The sequence below is a fragment of the Petaurus breviceps genome, unplaced genomic scaffold (assembly GCF_028583685.1).
Source record: "Petaurus breviceps papuanus isolate PSGF00001 unplaced genomic scaffold, PetGlider_PUasm1.0 90792, whole genome shotgun sequence".
Taxonomy (NCBI): Eukaryota; Metazoa; Chordata; class Mammalia; order Diprotodontia; family Petauridae; genus Petaurus; species Petaurus breviceps.
Genome location: NW_027187347.1, coordinates 18,043,131 through 18,063,037, shown reverse-complemented (window position 1 = coordinate 18,063,037; position 19,907 = coordinate 18,043,131). Strand labels below are relative to the sequence as shown.

The following is a 19,907-nucleotide window of genomic DNA, read 5'->3' as shown; positions in this document are numbered from 1 at the left end:
AAAGTCCAGGCCAGCTTAGCCCAGACCAGATCAGCTCAGCCTAGTCTCCTTCTGTCCCCAACAGCCTTGGCGGAAGCAAACCAGCAATACAGGAAAATTCTCATACCACCAGAGGAGCACAATTCAAGTAAGCTTCCATTTCCCCACTGATCCATCTGCGTCCCTGACCTCTAGGCATAGACATATACATAACCTGTTTCCCATGGGTGCTCAAAACAGTGACAAGGGACCTAATCAGACAGGGCAGAAAATGGGTGAATCTCAATAGAATCTGTTTCTACTCTGCTGTGAAAGTTAAAGCCTTTTCCAATCAACTCCAAAAGAACATGTATGTGTTCTTACCCAAGAACTCAAGACCTGCTGTTCAAGTATAAGGAAATCAAACAGCCATCCATAGCCTTAACCTCCATTGCCAAACACAGTATTCCCCTCCCCAAGAGTGGTGGAACGTCATCATTCCCAAGCAAACTGCTGAAGGGTCCCTGAGGTTCATCCCAGGTACAAGAGGTCATTGCCTCTGTTATTGGCAATAGTATAACAGTTTGGATTTGGCATTGGAAGCTTAAACCTCCTACTTACTCCCTGTGTGACTTTGGGGAGGTCACTTACCAACTGAGGGCTTAGTCTCACCTGTATGATCAGGGAGTAGATTAGATGATTCTAAGGTCACTTCCTTTAACAGTCCATAAACTAAGCTGTCTTGGAGCCTCCTCCCTTTCCTTATGCCCCCAGCCATTGGTTGATTAGAGAGATTAAACCGGGGGCTGGTAGCAACATCATATGAATTTAGGAAATCTGAATTGCTCAATGCTAGGTAATCAACACTTCCTAGACCAGTCTCCCCAGCCTCCCCTTAGGGACAAGTTGCCTGTGATCCTTTGTCATGGGGGCCACTCTGCTCAGAGCTCCCTTCCAAATCTCTTCTACTCTCTAAATGACACCAAGTGGTCACAAGTGTCCTTCCTCTTCATGGGAAAAACCTAAATCTTGGCTGGCCAGAAATTAAGTAGAGAACCTTGAAGATACTGACATTTCATCCATGTTCAAGGAAGGAAAACTGACTTTAGAACCCTTTAATCTCTGCCCTCACTAATTTCTCTAGCACTTAGCATAGTCATATGGTACTTGACACATAAATATTTGTTGACTACCTGACTGATGCCCCTTTTTTGCCCCTTCCTCTACCATCTTTCCCCAATATATCCCCATATCCTACCGAAAGCAGGAGATGACTTTGGCAAAATTGATGATGCCTTTAAACATGTAGGTGGAAGTGTTGGCCATGTGGGGCAAAAAATAAATGATGGATTTCCCTGCCCCATCTTCTATGGGACTGTATTTGTAGATGCTGCCATCTTCATACTGTAACCGCAGGGAGACAGAACAGAGCTCTTTGGTGATACTCTTAAACTTGGCATTTTCTTCCTCTGACTTGCCAATGGACTTGGTAATCTCAGGTTCACTGCTCTGTACTTCAGGTTTCTGGGAAACCAATCATTACAGTAGAAGAGAAGAGAAATGAAGGGAAGGGGAAGTATGGAAGGGAAGGGAAGAGAAGGGGAAGGAAGGGAAGAGAAGGGGAGGGAGGGGAAGAGAAGGGGAAAGAAGGGAAGAAAAGGGAAAGGGAGGAGAGGGGAGGGGAGGGAAAGTATGGAAAGAGAGGAAACAGAGGAAAGAGAGCAAAGACATTTATGCCCATCAGTCACATTACACAGATTGCTGTTTTTACATTAACCATTACACAGATTACCAACCACACTGAATGTCAGCTGCTAGTACAAAGATGACTCTAGATGGGTATACACATATTGCACATCTCTGTAGACATACTGTATGAAGATATTTCTGTGTAGGAAAAAAAGATAGTATGGTGCAGGGCAAAGTGTTTTTAACTGAAAATCAGGAAACCTGGGATAGAATCCCAGTGGCTAATAGCTATATGGGCAACTAGATGACTTGGAATTAGGAAGACCTGAGTTCAAAACCAGCCTCAGATTCTTACTAGCTGTGTGATCCTAAGGAGGTCAACCTCTGACTACCTCAATTTCTGCATCTATAAAATGGGAATAATAATAATACCTACCTCCCAGGATTGTTGTATGGATCAAATGAGATAACACATGAAATGCTTTCCAAGTCTTGAAGTGCTACATAAATACTAGCTATCATCATCATCATCATCATCATCATCATCACTTTATGTCTTTGAGCCTCATTTTCATCATCAGTAAAACGAGGAGACTGGATGATATCATAGTCTCTTAGATTCCTTTACTTCTCATTTCTTAGCCCCCACAATGGGACAAGGTCATGAGCTTCTGAACATGGGGCTATCACTCTGGAACATACTTTGCCATGGTCTCAGAGCAAAGAAACAAATTATTGAGAAGCCTGTGACTACTCAAACTTACAGGTCCAGAGAAGCATGACAGTACATTAAACATATCATATACCCATAGCTCTAAGGGAGGAGGGAGAATGGCGCGACTTTTGGTTTTTATTTCATTTAAACCTTAGATCCAGTTCCATATCACTTCCCTGGGTTGAGGGGGGGGGGTGGTGAGGAACAAGATTTGCTAATAGTACAATGAAGGATGTGATAAGCATCAAATGCTTATTTCTCTTACCCAGAAATTCTTGAAATGGGAGAATGTGGCATCAAAAGTTTTCTTCTGAGCATGCATGAGCTCCAGAATCATCTTCTGCTGCTCTTCTGTTAACCCCTTGACTTCCAGAGCCTGGGTCTCCAACTGTTCTCTCTTCTTTCTCTTGATCAGGGCTCTCCTCTGCTCTACTGCTGCATCAGACATGATCACTGCACAAAGGGAAGAAGATAAATTAGCTTAGGGAAAATCTATTCCCTTAACCCTTGTACACCACCAGGAGCAAATACCCTGAGCTATTGAGTTCAGGATCTTTCCCCTTTCCCCAGGCCATTACAGCTAGTATGTGTTAAGTTCATATTATGACCAGCTCACCCTCCTTTAAATTCGGAAAGACCGTGGATTCCATAGGGGAAAATCTAATTTACATCAGTTCTCTGAGCTAGAGGGAGCTAGAGTGAGGTGGTGACTTGAATTTGGGGTGGCAATGAAGAGAAGACGTCTAGCTGGTACTACGTACAGAGAGAGAAGAGAACAAGAAAGCTCCTCCATTAGTTTCTGACTTGGAAGCACTATCTACTCTGAATCACCAAGGTCACAGAGATGTTGACTTCTAAGAACTTCCACCAATGTTTTTCTGAGTCCCACAGTTCTCAGTATAGTGCATAATGGCTCAGCAAAGGAAGGCATGAGTTGCACCCTACCCAAACTTATGCCTTGCTACTGCAAGATTGTGGACCTTGGCTATTTTCTGCTGAGCCCAGATCTATTGGGTCTGCACTGTACTGGGGCAACAAGCTGGTGTATTCAGAGTGCCTCAGTGCCTGGCACAGTGCTTTACACATAATAAATGCTCAATAAATATTTGTTGATTGAATCTGATGGGAGCTCAGCAAACTTGGTCGCTAATGGAAAATAGGGCAAAGATCATGGCACCACCAGCCTTGATCTCAAATTGATTTGCATTGTAACCAAGGGCATTATGATGGGTAACAGCAGAAAGGAATCTCCCCACCCCGGTTTCATCCAATTCCTTTGTAGTTTTTCTAAGTGGAGTCACTGAGATGATTTGAAAGGTTCTTAGCAACCAAAGGACATGATGGGAGTTAGGAGGAATTTTAGAGCATAACTAATATAAAAAGTCTAAACTCAGGGACACTGAGCAACAACAGAAGAAATGGTTTTCAAAAGACAGAATTTCTAAGGACTTCATTAGCTAGATGACTGGGTACAATTGGGGTTCACATCACAAAAGAGCTAAAGATTGCCTCTGCGGAGAAGATCCGTGACAGTAGCCATAGTGATGACAGCTGAGCAAGAAGCTGGGGAAAAAAAGATCCATCACACAACTGAAAACCTGCAGAAGGCAGCAGGTCAACTAGGAAGCCACCTTACAACTGATGGCCAGCAGACAGTAGCCAAGAGGAGCAGCAAGAGCTCATCAGGAAAGCCTGGCAAAGAACAACTCAGAGGAAATGACCAGTAGAATGAGAGCAGAAAAGTTTGATAACATCACCAGGGGAGTATCAGTGACTCTACAGCATCAGAGAAATGAGTTTCCCTGGTCATGGTCTTTAGCCATGGATGTTTTTTATGGGCATGTCAGGCTGAGTGTATTACCTGGCCTCGTGTATGTGTTCTCTCCTGTGTGTTCTTTGTACATTTGCATTCTTCTACTGGTTGTGTGGTAACCTATGAGAGAGTGTATTCTCACACATATGTGGGAGATCTTTCTTGTCATTTATGTTATGCTATTCAACTAAACATATTTTTATCTGAATATGTTCTTTGGCTGGCCTGCTAAAAATGGACTTGTGGGCTATGGATATTGACCTACAAAGTGCACCCAACCAAAGGTAGCTTTTTTCCCTTTTTATTGCATATTTAGTATTTTATTTTTCTCCAGTTACATGTAAAAAATAATTTTAAACATTCATTTTTAAAATGTTGAGTTCCAAATTCTCTCCCTTCCTCCTTCCCCACCCCTCTCTCATTGGGGAGGCAAGGAATTAGATATGGGTTATACATGTGTAGTCATGCAAAACATTTCCATAATAGTCATGTTGTGAAAGAAAACAGGGACCAAAAAAACCTTCAAAACAATAAAGTTTAAAAAGGGGGGGAGGAGTCAAGATGGTGGAGTAGAAACAGGACTTCAGCATGGTTCCCACTGCCACCTCTTCTAATTCATGTAAAAATGACTCTAAATAAACTTTGGCAATACAGAACTCAAAAAATAACAGAGAGAAGCTAACTTCCCACTGAATACAGTCCAGCAGACCAGCAGGAAGGGACCAGCTAAGTGCTCCCCATGTGAGCCTGAGCCTCAGGGTGGACACAACCAGCTGCCGGCTGGAGGGACTTTAGATCACCAGCAGCTGTGGTGGTTTCCAGAATTATCAACCCATAGTTGCTAAGGACAAAGTGAGAGGTCAGTGCAGTGTGGACTTTGTGAACCGGGAGCTTGGGAGTGCAGTTCAGCCTTTACCCCCTGGAGGGAGAAGTGGCTGAGGCACTGTGGCCATGCAGCCACAGCCACAGCCACGTGGATTGCTGGATCTGAATTGTTGTCTAGAGTAGAGGTCCTGGGGTGCATGACCAGTTTGCCAGAGTGAGAGAAGGCTTCAGAGAGGGCATCCAACTAATAGCTCCAGCAACTGAGAAAACTCCAACGACTGGGACAAAGCTCCCCTTTCTGGTAGCAGGGTTCTACTATGACAAAAAGATCAAAAGTCAAGTAATTGAGTGGCAACATGAGCAAGCAAAGGAAGCAAAGCAAACAGAGCACTCTTATTTTGGTGACAAAAAGGATCAAAGCATGGAACAGGAGGAAGACAACAAAGTCAGAACTCTTGCACCAAAAGCTTCCAAGAAAAATATAAGCTGGTTACAGGCCATAGAGGAGCTTAAAAAGGATTTGAAAACCAAATAAAAGAAGTGGAGGAAAAATTGGGAAGAGAAATGAGAATGATGCAAGAAAATTATGAAATGAGACTCAACAACCTGACTGAAGAAAATAACACCTTAAAAAATAGACTAACTCAAATGGCAAAAGAGGCTCAAAAAGGCAATGAGGAGAAGAATGCCTTAAAAAGCTGAATTTGCCAGATGGAAAAAGCATCTCAAAAGCTCACTGAAGAGAATCATTCCTTCAGAATAAGATTGGAGCAAATGGAAGCTAGTGACTTTATGAGAAATCAAGATACTATTAAACAGATCCAAACAAATGAAAAAATAGAAGGCAATGTAAAATACCTCATTGGAAAAACCACTGATCTGGAAAATAGATCCAGGAGAGATAATTTAAAAATTATTGGACTACCTGAAAGACATGATCAAAAAAAGAACCTAGAAATCATCCTTCAAGAAATTCTGAAGGAAAATTGCCCTGATGTTTTAGAACCAGAGGGCAAAATAGAGGTTGAAAGAATCCACCAATCACCTCCTGAAAAAGATCCCAAAAAGAAAACTCCTAGGAATTTTATAGCCAGGTTCCGGAGTTCCCAGTTCAAGGAGAAAATATTACAAGTGGCCAGGAAGAAGCAATTTGAATATTGTGGAAACACAATCAAGATAACACAGGATCTGGCAGCCTCTACACTGAGGGATCGAAGAGCTTGGGATATGATATTCCGGAGGTCAAAGGAGCTGGGAGTAAAACCAAGAATCACCTACCCAGCAAAATTGAATATCATGTTTCAGGGCAAATTATGGTCATTCAATGGAAAAGAGGACTTTCAAGCATTCTTGATGAAAAAAACCCAAGTTGAATAGAAAATTTGACATTCAGATACAAGAAGCAAGAGAAGCATGAGAAGGTAAATAGGGAAAAGAAATCATAAGGAACTTATCAAAGTTGAACTATTTACATCCCTACAAGGAAAAACGATAATTGTAACTAATGAAACTTTTCTCAGTATGAGAATGGTTGAAGGGAATAGAAATACGTGTGTGTATACTTATATATATACACACACACATATATATACATATATATCTATAGGAGGGTATATGGGCATATGAATACATATGTGAGTGTGTGTACATATGTGTACAGGTACCCATAGACAAGAGTGTACAGGACCAATTTAATAGGAAGGGATGATACTTAAAAGGTGAAATTAAGAGGTGAGAGAGGAATATAATGAGAGGAGATGGGGAGAGACAGAATGGGGTAAACTATCTCATATAGAAGAGGCAAGGGAAAACTGTTACAATGGAGGGGAAGAACAGGAAGGCAAAAGGGAATGAGTAAACCTTATTCTCATTGAATTTGACTTAGGGAGGGAATGACATACACACTAAATAGGGTATCTCACCCTACAGGAGAGTGGGGGGAAGGGGATGGGATGGGGGATGATGGAAGAGAGGGCAGGCTAAGGGGGAGGGAAGTTGGAAGCACCCACTTTTGAAAAAGGACAGGATCAAAGTAGAGAATAGGAAAAGTGCAGGGTGGGATAGGATGGAGGGAAATATATTCAGTCTTTTACAATATGTAAATATTACACTATGGAAATGTTTTGCATAGCTACACATGTACAACCTGTATTGAACTGCTTATCTTCCCAGTAAGGGCTGGTGATGAGGGAGGAAAGGAAAGAATCTGGAATTTGAAGTTTTAAAATAAAATGTTTAAAATATATATATATATATATACACATATATATATTTTATTATTTTTCATGTAACTTGGAAATAAGACATACAGATCCACCGTGCCCTACTGGACATTTGGAGGGGGTTTGGGGGAAGATATGGGAGAGAGCAGATATGGGGGAGGCACTATTCAGTGGGATCACTGTTTTGGGGTGGTGGGTAGGGGAAAAATGGGGAGAAAATCTGTAACTCAAAATCTTGTGGAAATGAATGATGTAAACTAAAAAATAAAAAAGAGAAAAATTTTCAAAAAAAGAAAGTTTAAAAAGTTTGTTTCTATGTGTATTAGACATTATCAATTCTTTCTCTGGGGATGGATAGCATTTTTCATCTTAAGCTCTTCAGAGTTGTCTTGGATCATTGTATTGCTGAGAATAACTAAGTCATTCACAGCCAATCATCATACAACATCATTGTCACTTTGTACACAGTACATTTCACTTTGCATTAGCCCATGTAAGTGTTTCCAGCTTTTTCTGAAAGCATCCTACTCATCATTTCTTATAGCACAATAGCATTCTATCATAATTGCATACCACAATTTGCTCAGCCATTCCACAATTGATGGGCATCTCTTCAATTTCCAATTCTTTGCCCCCAAAAAGAGGTGCTATAAATATTTGTGTACATATAGGTCCTTTTTTCTTTCTTCTTTTTAAAAATCTCTTTTGGATACAGACTTAGTAGTGGTATTGCTAGGTCAAAGTATGCATGGTTTTATAGCTCGTTGGGCATAGTTTCAAATTGCTCTGCAGAATTGTTGAATCAGTTCACAATTCCAACAGTGTATTAATGTCTCATTTTTCCCACATCCCCTCCAGTTTTGTCATTTTCCTTTTCTGTCCTATTAGCCATTCTCATAAGTATCAGGTAGTACCTCAGAACTATTTTAATTTGCATTTCTCCAATCAATAGTGAGTTACAGCATTTTTTCATAAATCTAGAAATAACTTTGATTACTTCAACTGAAAACTGTTCCTATCTTTTGATCCTTTATCAGTTGGGGAATGGCTCTTATTTTTATAAATTTGACTCCATTCTCTTTGTGTTTTGAGAAATGTGGCCTTTATCAGAGAAACCTGCTTCAAAATTTTTTTCACTATTAGTATTGCTAAATGTATTTCCCTCCATCCTATTTCCCCACCCCATTTATTCTATTCTTTCTCTCCTTTCCCCCTGTCCCTCCTCAAATGTATTTTGTTTCTGACTACCCCCTCCCCCAATTTGTCCTCCCTTCTATCACCTCCTCTCTTCTTGTAGGGTAAGATAAATTTCTATACAGAGTTGAGTGTTATTTCCTGTCTGAGCCAATTCTGATTAGAATAAGGGTCACTCACTTCCCCCCTCTTTTCCTCCATTGTAAAGGCTTTTTCTTGCCTCTTTTATATGAGAGAATTTACCACATTCTATCTCTCCCTTTCCCTTTCTCCCAGTACATTCCTTTCTCAACCCTTAATTTTATTTTTTTAGACATCATCCTTTCATATTCAACTCACTCCTGTACCCTCTGTCAATAAATGTGTGTATTCTATCTATCTATCTATCTATCTATCTATCTATCTATCTATCTATCTATCTATCTATCTATCTATCTATCTATCTATCATCTCTATCTCTATATATACTCCTTCTAACTACCCTAAAAATGAGGTCTTATGAGTTTCCAGTATCATCTTCCCATGTAGGAATGTAAATAGTTTAGTCTTATTAAGTCTTTAATGATTTCCCTTTCCTGTCTACCTTTTTGTGTTTCTCTTGAGTCTTGTATTTGAAAGTGAAATTTTCTTGAAAGATGATATGTAAGCTCCTTTTTTGATCATGGCTTTCAGGTAGTCCAATAATTTTTAAATTCTCTTTCCTGGGTCTATTTTCCAGGTCAGTTGTTTTTCCAAAGAGATATTTCACACTGTCTTCTATTTTTTTGGTTTTCTTTTATTCTTCCTTGATTTCTCATAAAGGCATTAGCTTCCATTAGCTCAACTTTAATTTATAAGGAATTATCTTCTTCAGTGAGCTTTTGTTCTTCCTTTTCCATTTGTCCAATTCTTTTTAAGGAGTTTTTTCTTTGGTGAATTTTTGTGCCTCTTTTTCCCTTTGGCCCATTCTGCTTTTTAAGGCATTGTTCTCCTCATTGGATTTTTGACCTCTTTTACCATTTGACCTAGTCTGTTTTTTAAGGTGTAATTTTCTTCAGTATTTTTTGTCTCCTTTACCAAGCTATTGATTTGTTTTTCATGATTTTCTTGCATCATTTTCATTTCTATTCCCAATATTTCCTCTCTCTTTTACTTGATTTTCAAAATCCTTTTTGGCCTCTTTTGTGGTCTAAAACCAACTTATATTTTTCTTGGAACCTTTGGACTTTGTTGGAGATTTTACTGTTGTCTTCTGAATGTGTGTTTTGATCTTCCTGGTCATGATAGTAACTTTCTATGGTCAGCATTTTTTCTGTTGTTGGCTCATTTTCCCAGTCTATTTCTTGACATTTAACTCTTTGTTAAGGTAGGGTTCTGCATCCAGGATGGAGGGCACAGTGTCCCAAACTTCAGGGGGTTTATGCAGTTATTTTCAGAGATACTTCTAGGGACCCATAAGTTTTGAGTTCTTTCAAGGTGACATGATCTAAGAAGAGGTGTTTACTACTTTCCTGGCCTGTGTTCTGGTCTGTGAACAGCCACAAGCACTCTTTTCTGCCCTGGAACTATGCAGAGGATCCCTGCTCCACTATAGTTACAACCTCTTCTATGCTAGTGCTCCACATTTTGGGACTGCCACCCAGGACTGTGACCCAGATTTGAGTATGGGCAAAGCAACAGAGTCCTGCCTCAGTGCTAGCAAAGAGACCCTTGTAATCTTCTTCTGACCAGTTGTTTGAACACCTCACCATCTGTGGGCTGAGAGCTCCAGCAGCATCCACTGCCTTTTATCCAGTGGCTCCCAAGACCTATTCCTGGTTTGCTGGGGCTGGGGCTGTGCTGGCATAGCCTGCACTGAGACTGTGCTCCACTCTCACCTAGATGCAACAGATCTTTCCTGTTGACTTTCTAAGCTGTCTTTGATATCTGTGGGCTGTAAGGTCTGAAAACCACCACTGCTACCACTGATTCAGTTGCCCTGAAGCCTGCTCTGGGTTTGCTAGGACCCAGTCTTCACTGGATTACACTCCTCACCCTAGAGCAATCTTTCCTTCTAACATTCTGTCTTGGGCTGGAAAATTGTTTCACTCCGTCTTTTTGTGGGTTCTGCCACACTAGAATTCATTTAAAGTCATTATTTAAATGTATTTGGAGGGCTTTGGGAGAGAGTTCAGGCAAGTCACTGCCTTTACTCTGCCATCTTGACTTCATTTCCACTAACTTTTTGAGCGTCCATATGTGAAGCCCAGATATTACAGATTAATGAAGAATGAATGAATTTACAATGGGAGAGTATAAGGGGTATGTTCTTATTGCTTGTGTCCAAAAGATTTCACATTGTCTTATTCTCAGCCTTTTTTCCTCCCCATAAAGTCTGACTGTCTGCCTAGAACATTCCTTCTTCCATTCTCCCCTTCTATCCAGGGAGAATAAGATATCTGCAATCTGAGAGGAACTGAAAGAAAAGGTCAATCTGGTAAGGAAGACGAAAAGTCAACATCTGTTAAAATAGATTAGAAGCTACCAACTAACACCGTTGTTCTTTTAGGTAATCCTCTGATTTGGAGTGGCAGAGGTGGAAGGGAGTGTGCAGGGAGGGATAGGTCAGGCTCTGCCACAACCCAGCTGAGAATATGGATTGGGACTTGGTATATGTTTGAGGCCAACTTCTTTTGGATGGAGCCCTTGAAAACTGTCAACTCCCTACCAGAAGGCGGAAGCATAAACACTCTTTGATTCTCTAAACTTCATGGATTATGGATAGTAGCTTGGCTGCCATGGCAGTAAAACCATTTTTTTTTCTATTCACAGAGGGGTAAGACAGACCCAAGTAAATGAGTTGGGTGCAAGGAGGGAGAAGAGTGTAGGAGGGGAGGGAGGAGGCAAATGGAAGAGGAAGGGCTGAGAAATAGAAGGGGAGGGATGGACTAAAGATTAAATCTCTAGATGAATGCAGACCCCAGGTTCTGTCTCCTAAGCTACTCTCCCCTACATTAAAAAAAATTAAAATGAACTTCAAAGATATCCTTAAAAAGCAAAAGAAGTCAATGTCAGTGTGCAGCCCAGCTGATTTCTCACTTTACCATAGAATCCTTTTCACTATAGAATATCCTTAGGGAGGACTTTGGATCATCTAGAACTCAGGGGTCCTTAATCTGTGGTGTGGAAACTTGTTCATTTTAGAAATATTTTGATAATTGTCTTACTAAATATAACTGGTTTCAGGAAGGTTAGGTGGTGCAGTGAATAGAGCACTGGCCCTGGAGTCAGGAGAACCTGAGTTCAAATCCGGCCTCAGGCACTTGACACACTTACTAGCCATGTGACTTTGGGCAAGTCACAACCCCAATTGTCCTCCAAAAAGCAAATAAATAAACAAACAAACAAACAAATAAATAAATATAATTGGTTTCTTTTGTAATCCCCAATTTTATTTTGTGCATTAAAAAAACATTCCAAGGAGGGATCTACAGGCTTTATGAGACTGCCAAAGGGGTCCATGACATCATAAAGATTAAGAGCTCCATGCTCTAGTCCAGCATCTAAGTTTTACAAATGAGGAAACTGAGACCTAGAGAGATGAAGTGACTTCCTCATAATCTCCTAGGGACTGCCATGGGCCTAGTCACTGAGCTGCATGAGACAACTCATTCCCCTCTCTCTCCCCTCTCTTGTCACTGTTCCCCTTAAGATTACCCCCATCATTCTGTTAGTAGCCTAACACAGATGCCTATGTGGGAAGCACACACTTTACCAATTCAACAAATCTTTACCAATGACTGTGTGAGTATCTGTGGTAGAAAGATGAACAAGTTTTTTATATTGACTATTGTCTATTAAATGTGTACACACACACATACACAGGCTCCCTTATCAGTTTTAAGACTTACTTTCCTTCCTCATTCCACTATCTAGGCACTTGCGAAGCCGGCAGGCCTGGCACTGCTTCCGAGTCTTCTGATTGATTACACAAGTGCCCTTCCGGAAGGGGCATCTCAACCGCACATTACGTTTCACCACTCGCCTGTAGGAAGAGAAAGAGAAGGTGGTACTGGGATTAGCACTAGACTGGGACAGCAAATTTTAGCTCCATTCCATCAGTACATTTAGGGGCTCTGGGTCTTGGGAAGGCCTGATCAGCCAGGATTTGCCATCCTTCCTAGCAGAGCCTTAGGGAATATTTTCATCTATGGCAAAAACAGTTGAGGGAAAGGAAAATGGATAGTGACATAGAGGATAGCCTGACTATTGGCATAACTCCACCAAGAGAGGAGTCTCTCCCTTGCCCTCCCAGGGATTTTGGAAGAAGGGAGGTTTCACAAGAGGGGTGAAGTGTGGCTGTATCACTTCTCAGTCTCCTGTGCTGAGTCATCATTCTTGCCATAACCACTAAATGTGAATGTACCCCCAAGTTTTTGCCCTAAACCACCTTCTCTCCCTATACTTTCCCCTTTAATGACCTCACCAGTTCACAGGATTCAATTACCATCCACATATACCTGCCTCCCAGGTCTATATGTCCTGTCCAAGTTTCTCTCCTAAGCTCTAGTCTTGCATCACCAGACATCTATTGGTCATTTCCAACTGGATGTCCCACAGCTGCACCAAACTCAGTTTTTCCAAATCAGAACTCTTTATTTTCCCCTACATACCTAGACCTCTTCTGAACTTCTCTGTCACCATTGAGGATATTATCCTTCCAGTCCCCCAGTCTTGTAGCTTTAGTGTCCTTCTCAACTACTTCTCCACATATGGAATCAGTTGCCAGATTTTGTCATTTCTACCTCCACATCCTTCACATCATTCTGCTCATGTGGCCACTACCCTAGTTTAGGCCTTCATTCCTTTGTCTAGACTGTTTCAATTATTTCAATGATTTCCTGTTCTGTTTCTCTGACTCCTGCTTCTCTTCCTACTCTATCCACATGGACTCTATCCACATAGACATCAAAGTGATTTTCCTGAAACTACAGTGATTTCCTAAAGTACAAGTCTGGTCATGCCACCCTCCCCTCCCACTCCCCTAGTCAATAAATCCCAGTGGCTCCCTATTGACTCTAGGATTAAATATAAACTCCTCTGTTTGAAATTTACATCTCTTACAAACTGACCGTTTCTTATCTTTCCAGTTTTCTTACATATTACTCTCATCCTCTCACCATTACAGTCATGCTTCTTGGTCATTCTGACAGACTTGCTGTTCTGCACAAGCAACACTCTATCTTCCGTCCTTGACCTTTATGATGGCTGTTCTCTAGTCAGCCAGGAATGTACTCCTCCCTCACATGAATCTATTAGGATCTCTGGTTTTCCTTCCAGATTCATTTTAAACACTAATTTGTGACAAAAACAAACTTACAAAGAAAAAACAAACAAAACCCTACAAAGTATAGGCACAGAAGCACCTTTTTAATATCATAAAAAGCATGTTTAAACTAAAAAATTAGCATAGTATACAATGGGGTTACACTAGAGCCTTTCCCAATAAATACAGGAATAAAGCAAGGATGCTCACTCTCCCTATTATTATTTAATATAGTTTTGAGAATGCTAGCAATAGCAATAAGACAAGAGAAAGAAATTAATGGCATAATGATAAGAAGACTGAAAATTATTCCTATTTACTGATATGATAGTTTACTTGAAAAATCCTAGGAAAGCAGGAAAAATGTTCAGAGATAACCAGTTTCAACAAAGTTGCAGACTCCAAAATTAAGCCTTAAAAATCACATTTGTTTCTATAAAATACCTGGATGATAACAAAATCCAAGAGACAGTAATAGAAAGGGAAATTTCAGAATCATAGTTGGAAGGAACTTCTGATGAATCTGAGCTATAGTTCAAGCCTAACCTGAACAAGAATCTTTTCTATCACTTTCCTAACAGGTGGTCATCTAGTCCTTGCTTGAAGACCTCCAATGAGGAAGAATTTCTTGCCTCCCAATGCAGTCCATTTCTTCCAAAGCAGAGCATATAAAAGATGAATTTCTATTATTGCAAGGTAAGAAATTATGGAGACTAAAGAAATATGGTAAAACTCACTTAAACTGATATAGCATGATGAAACCAGAAGCAGGAGAACAGCATATATGATGTATGCAATAAAGTAAAAGAATAGATTGCTAAAAGAGCTGAATTCTGAGTAATTGTAATCACTAGTCCTGTTAACACCCTCTTGATAGAAGGGTGGGTAAATACAAGGGTAGAGTGTTGCATATGGCCAGATGGGGTTATTGAATCAAGTTTTGTTTTGGTTTTTACTTAACTGTCTTGTGTCAATAGTGGTAGTAGTGTTGTGTTATATCCAGAAATGACTAGGTTACAAAAATCAAAGATATCAATAAAAATGTGTAAAAACCACCTGTAGTAGATAGATCAACTTGTCCAAGGTGTCATAGTTAATGACAGAGCTCAGACTTGAGTCTTGGTCTTGTCTATATTGTGTCCTCTATCTCTGCTGATCTTTTACATTTTGTAGGAAAAAAACAAAGATGGTTAAAAAGGACTATTTTAGCTCTTACCACTGAATTTCCTTTCCCTCTAGAATCAGATAAGAATAAGAAGAAAACAGCCAATTTTTTCTTTTAGAACAAATTTTCCATTCTTTAGTTCACCTATTCATTGTTTGATTCATAAGTTTCATAAAGCTTCCACTCAGGAAAATGGGTGCATTTTTGTAATAACTTGCTCTACATTCTATGACCCAGTCCATCAGAGATTTTGTTAACTATAGCAGCTCTTCTCTCCAGAATATGCTCCTTCAAGCAAGGCTGTCTTCTCCTTTCCTCCTTCCCCGCTTCTCCAATTGTTGCCAAGTAACAGCCTTCTATCTCCTTATGAGGATGGCCCTGGAGGCAGTGTTTCCATGGAAATGGAGAGTCTTCTCTCCCTTCGTCTAGCACTGGGCATATGAGTAGGGAAGAGAGATTCTTCCAAAGGAATGGTCAGAAAGAAACCTTAACCCTCAATCTCAGGTATAGAGGCAGAAAAGGACAATTACCCACAAGCTCCCCATGAATGGCTGAGGATATGGCAGAATTCTCAGGGGAGGGAAGAGAAGGAAAGCCCTCCTACTGCCACTACCCTTCAGTTCTCTGAGTATATTCATCTATTAGTCTAGCAGGATTATCCTATTTCACTGTAGTGAGAAAGTGGCTAAGAGATCAATTACCTTTACCAAGGCTGAAGGAACAGCTAGACTACCTGGGACTTTGAGACACTTTAAATTTGTGGGAATCTGTAACGCGTCAAGACAACAGATTCTCTAACCACACACCTCTGTCTTGTTCTACAATACCCACTCAGATAGCTGGCAGGAAAAGAAGAGAGGGGGAGGGTAGCAGGTGAGTAGGCCATACAAGAAGTAGGCACAGCAAGAACCAGAACTAAAGCTCCTGCCTGGGAAACACAGTAGATATCATCCCTATTGTGCAGTCAAGACAACATAGGCCATGAGAGGTCAGGCTTATTGGTAAAGTCTAATTCAATTGGAATTCCACTATAATATATTGAGTTTGGAATGAGATAGGTTAAAAGACTTTGGGAGCATAAATTCAGAGGCTCAGACCTGCTTGAGGATATCAGTGGAGGGAAGAATTGAGTAGAAAGTAGGCTCAGAGCAGCGACCAATCTTGTTTCAAATATGAAAACCAGAGGAGCAGGAGGGAGTGCCTAGATAATCCCCCCACATCCTGTCCCTTGTTTGGGGCAACAGCCCTTTGAGACTGAGCATTGAGGAGATGAATCAAGAAGGCAGAGTAGGAGAAATCAGTGCAGCTGTTCTCAGAAAGATCTCAGATGAGCACCAAACTGAATAGTGATCAGAAAGCTAAGGAAAAAAACAAACAAACAGTGGGTCATCTATCTAACACAAGAGCACAAATTCTGCTCACTAGCAAAATTTTTTTTATCCCATTAGCAAATTATTATCTGGCAGCTGGGTGGCACAGGGGATGTAGTGCTGGGCCTTGGAACCAGGAAAACTTATCTTCATGAATTCAAATCTGGCCTCAGAAACTTACTAGCTGTGTGACCCTGTGCAAATCACTTAACCTTGTTTGCCTCAGTTTCCTCATCTGTAAAATGAGCTGGAGAAGGTAATGGCAAACCATTTTAGTATTTTTTGCCAAGAAAACCCCAAATGGGGTCACAAAGACTTGAAAACAATTGAAACAATTAAACAAAAACCAAATGATTATGGCAAAAATCAGTGGAACAGGATAGGGTGAGGGTGGCAGGAAGGGGAGGGGGAGAGAGCCCAGGAATTCTAAATTGAAAGAGGAGATCTGAGAGCCAGACCCTGAGAGAATAATGAGGCTGCAGTGTTATTGCTCTGACCCTAGCAGCAAGGCCTTGACAGTTCTACTAGAAATGTACAGAGCCTAGCCCTAAAACAAAGACGCAAACCCTTCTGAGAATAGCTCCGAAAGACCCATAAGCTAAACCTCAAAGAAAACACATCTTGGTCAAAAGATCATTTAGAATTCCTAGAAGAAATGGAGCAAGAGTTGTTGGGGTTTTTTTTAATGAGAATATAAATTAAAAGAGAATGTTTTTTCCTAAAATGAGAGGAAAGAAATGAAGGCAACAGAGGAAAGACTTGGGAGAAAACAACAATTTATAACTAACAAATTCCACTACCTATAACCCTTCCCTAAGCCTGTAGTACTGAATCAGTGACCACATAGGAACAAACTATTCTCAAACCTCACTTCTCCTTCTCTTGTCCCTATTCTATTTAACACTGCCCCACTCATCTCCCTCTCCAAGCCTGCCCACCCTTTCTACCATGCCCTCTGAAATTCCCATTCCATAGTGAGTAGACTTATTTTTATTCTGGACGTCTTTCCCTAATACTCTCTTAATCTACTTGCCCTCACTGATTACTGGCTTCTTCCTCCACTTTGCAATCTGGCTTTTACCTTCATAACTCAACCAAAGCTACTGTCTCCAAAGTTACCAATGTTCTCTTTATCACCAAATCTGATGGCTTTTTCTAGGTTCTCATCCTTTTTCACCCATCTGCTGCATTTGATGCCATTGACCAACCTCTCCTCCTATATAATCTCTTCCCTATGAGTTTTTGAAACGTTATTCTCACACATTTGGAACATGTGGGCATTCTCCAAAATTATGTTCTGGGTCTTGCATCATCAACTGCCTTTTGTACATTTCAAATGAGATTTCTGTCCCAAAGACACTTAAAACTCAACATATCCATAACAGAACTCATTTTCTCTTTCCCCAATACAATTATTTCTTGTGAAGGCACCACCTGTTTTCTACTCTCCCAGGTTGTAACCTTGGTGTCATCTTCAACGACTCACTCTCGCTCACCCCACATATTGTCAACAGGCAATCACAAACAAAACTAATGTGAAAACTAGGTTTATTACAAGAAAAATGATGCCTGTAGAACCAGAGAGTTCACAATTCATATGGATGTTAGCGTTTTTATAACAGTAGGACAAAGGGAGGAAGAGATTCCAGAAATCTCTACCTAAAAGGGCATGGCTTCGGAGACAAAAAGGTAGGGTGAAGGTGGGAAAAGGACAAACCCCTCCCCATGGGGAGGAGCAAGGTGGCATCAAAAGACAGTCTTTCCCCCAGGAACTGCTCAACTGTGGAGATATCATGGTCCATTTATCCACAAGGGTTCCAGCTGCACAAGCAGTTACTCAGCCTATGCAGACTGACTGGCACCTGTCTTGACTCCCAAGGGCACACAGAGAGTCCAGACAACACATTGTCAGCTAAGATGGGGCTTTGGCCTTGGCCCTTTCAGGGTCTCTCACATACTTTGGGCCCAGTGTTTCTCAAAATATGGCAACTCACAAAGACAAATTCAGGGGACCCCTGAACATTATCCACTCAATGACCAGATCTTGCCAGTCCTACCTCCAACATCATCTCTCATATGTGAACATGTCTCTCTATTCACACAGCCAGGACTCAAGTTCAGGTCCTCACCACCTCTCATCTAGATTATGGCAATACTCTCACAATTTTTCTCCCTTACTTGAGCCTCTCACCAATCCAGGCTGTCTTCCATTGAGCTGCTATGTTGATTTTTATTTTAAAGCAGAGATCTGACCATGTCACCACCATATTGAATAAACTCCCATGGCTTCCTGATTCCTCTGTGTTAAAACATAAACTTTTCTGTGCAGTTTTTAAAACCCTTCACAAATTGGCCCCAAACTCTCTTTCCAGGCTCATTGGCCATTTATTTCCCTCCCACATTCTAAGATCTAGCTAAAATGTACTTCTTTTGCCCTCACACATGGTACTTTATATCTCAACTCTGGTACTTTGCATTAGCTGTCTCCCAGACCTAGAAAGCACTCCCTCCTCCTAGAATCCCTCTCTTTCTTCAAGATTCAGCCTAAGCACCACCTTATACATGAGACTTTTCCTGCTTACCCCAGCTACTAACACTACTTTTGCCTGACTACTCTAAATACTTCATATTTATATTTTTTTATATTTATTCTGTGCATTCTTACATATGTAAGTAGCCCTCCACTAGAATGTAAGCTTCTTGAGAATAGGGACAATTTCTTTTTTTTTTTTTGGTATCCCTAGCAGTTAGCAGAGTATGGGGCACATTGCAGGCACTCTACAAATGCTTGTACATTGACTGATTGAGGAGGAGGAAGCTTTTAATTTCCAAATTAACATGATACCAGAATCTAGGTTTCTAGTCAGAGAAAGGAAATGTTCTGGGAATTGCCAGGCTCAGGGTTTGCTTAATGGATAACCTCACATCTGAGAGACCTGGAAGCCAGGCTTATCCAAAGAAGGAGTATTCCTGGGGCAATATAATCCCTCCAACCCACATTGGGGGCCCAGAGTAGGTTTCTGGTGGAAGAGTTATTAAGAAAATTAAATAAGCAGCATAGCTAATCCTTTGCATAGGAAAATATAACAAGGATATGCGTATTTGTTTTAGAGCATAATGCCTTTTCCTTTTTGTAAATATTAAAGAAGAATTCCAAGAAATGAATTTGATGAAATTGGACAGCTACTGCTGGTAGGAACTGCATGTGGCAACTGTTACAAAGACAGAGCTGTCTTCTATCAAAACACTGCAGGCAATGGAAAGCTTCAAAAAATCAACATTCATTGGCAACTGGGTTGTATTTTCTTTCTTTTCTTCTTTCTTTCCTTCATTCCTCCTTCCTTCTTTTCTTCTTTCTTTCCTTCCTTCCTTTTCTTCCTTCATTTACTTATTTCCTTTCATTCCTTCCTGATTTCATTTCCTTCCTTTTTCTTTCTTTTTTTCTTTCTTCTTTCCTTCCTTCTTCCTTCCTTCCTCCTTCCTTCCTTCTTCCTTCCTTTTTTCTTTCTCTCTTTCCTTCTTCCTTTCTTTCCTTCTTCCTCCTTTCTTTCTTTCTTTCTTTCTTTCTTTCTTCCTTCCTCTCTCTCTCTTTCTTCCTTCCTTCCTTTCTTTCTTTCTTTCTTTCTCTTTCTTTCTTTCTTTCTTTCTTTCTTTCTTTCTTTCTTTCTTTCT

General features: G+C 40.6%; 1 protein-coding gene across 1 annotated transcript in view; it reads right to left on the bottom strand.

Moving 5' to 3' along the window:
- NR1I2 (nuclear receptor subfamily 1 group I member 2) overlaps positions 1–19,907 on the bottom strand; it is a 33,222-nt gene that overhangs the window by 11,813 nt on the left and 1,502 nt on the right. The window contains exons 2-4 of the mRNA XM_069069896.1: positions 12,286–12,419; positions 2,628–2,815; positions 1,217–1,482 (exon numbers count right to left, since the gene is read on the bottom strand). Of these exons, the coding sequence (XP_068925997.1) occupies positions 1,217–1,482; positions 2,628–2,815; positions 12,286–12,419 (588 nt within the window). The remainder of the gene's footprint in view (positions 1–1,216; positions 1,483–2,627; positions 2,816–12,285; positions 12,420–19,907) is intronic.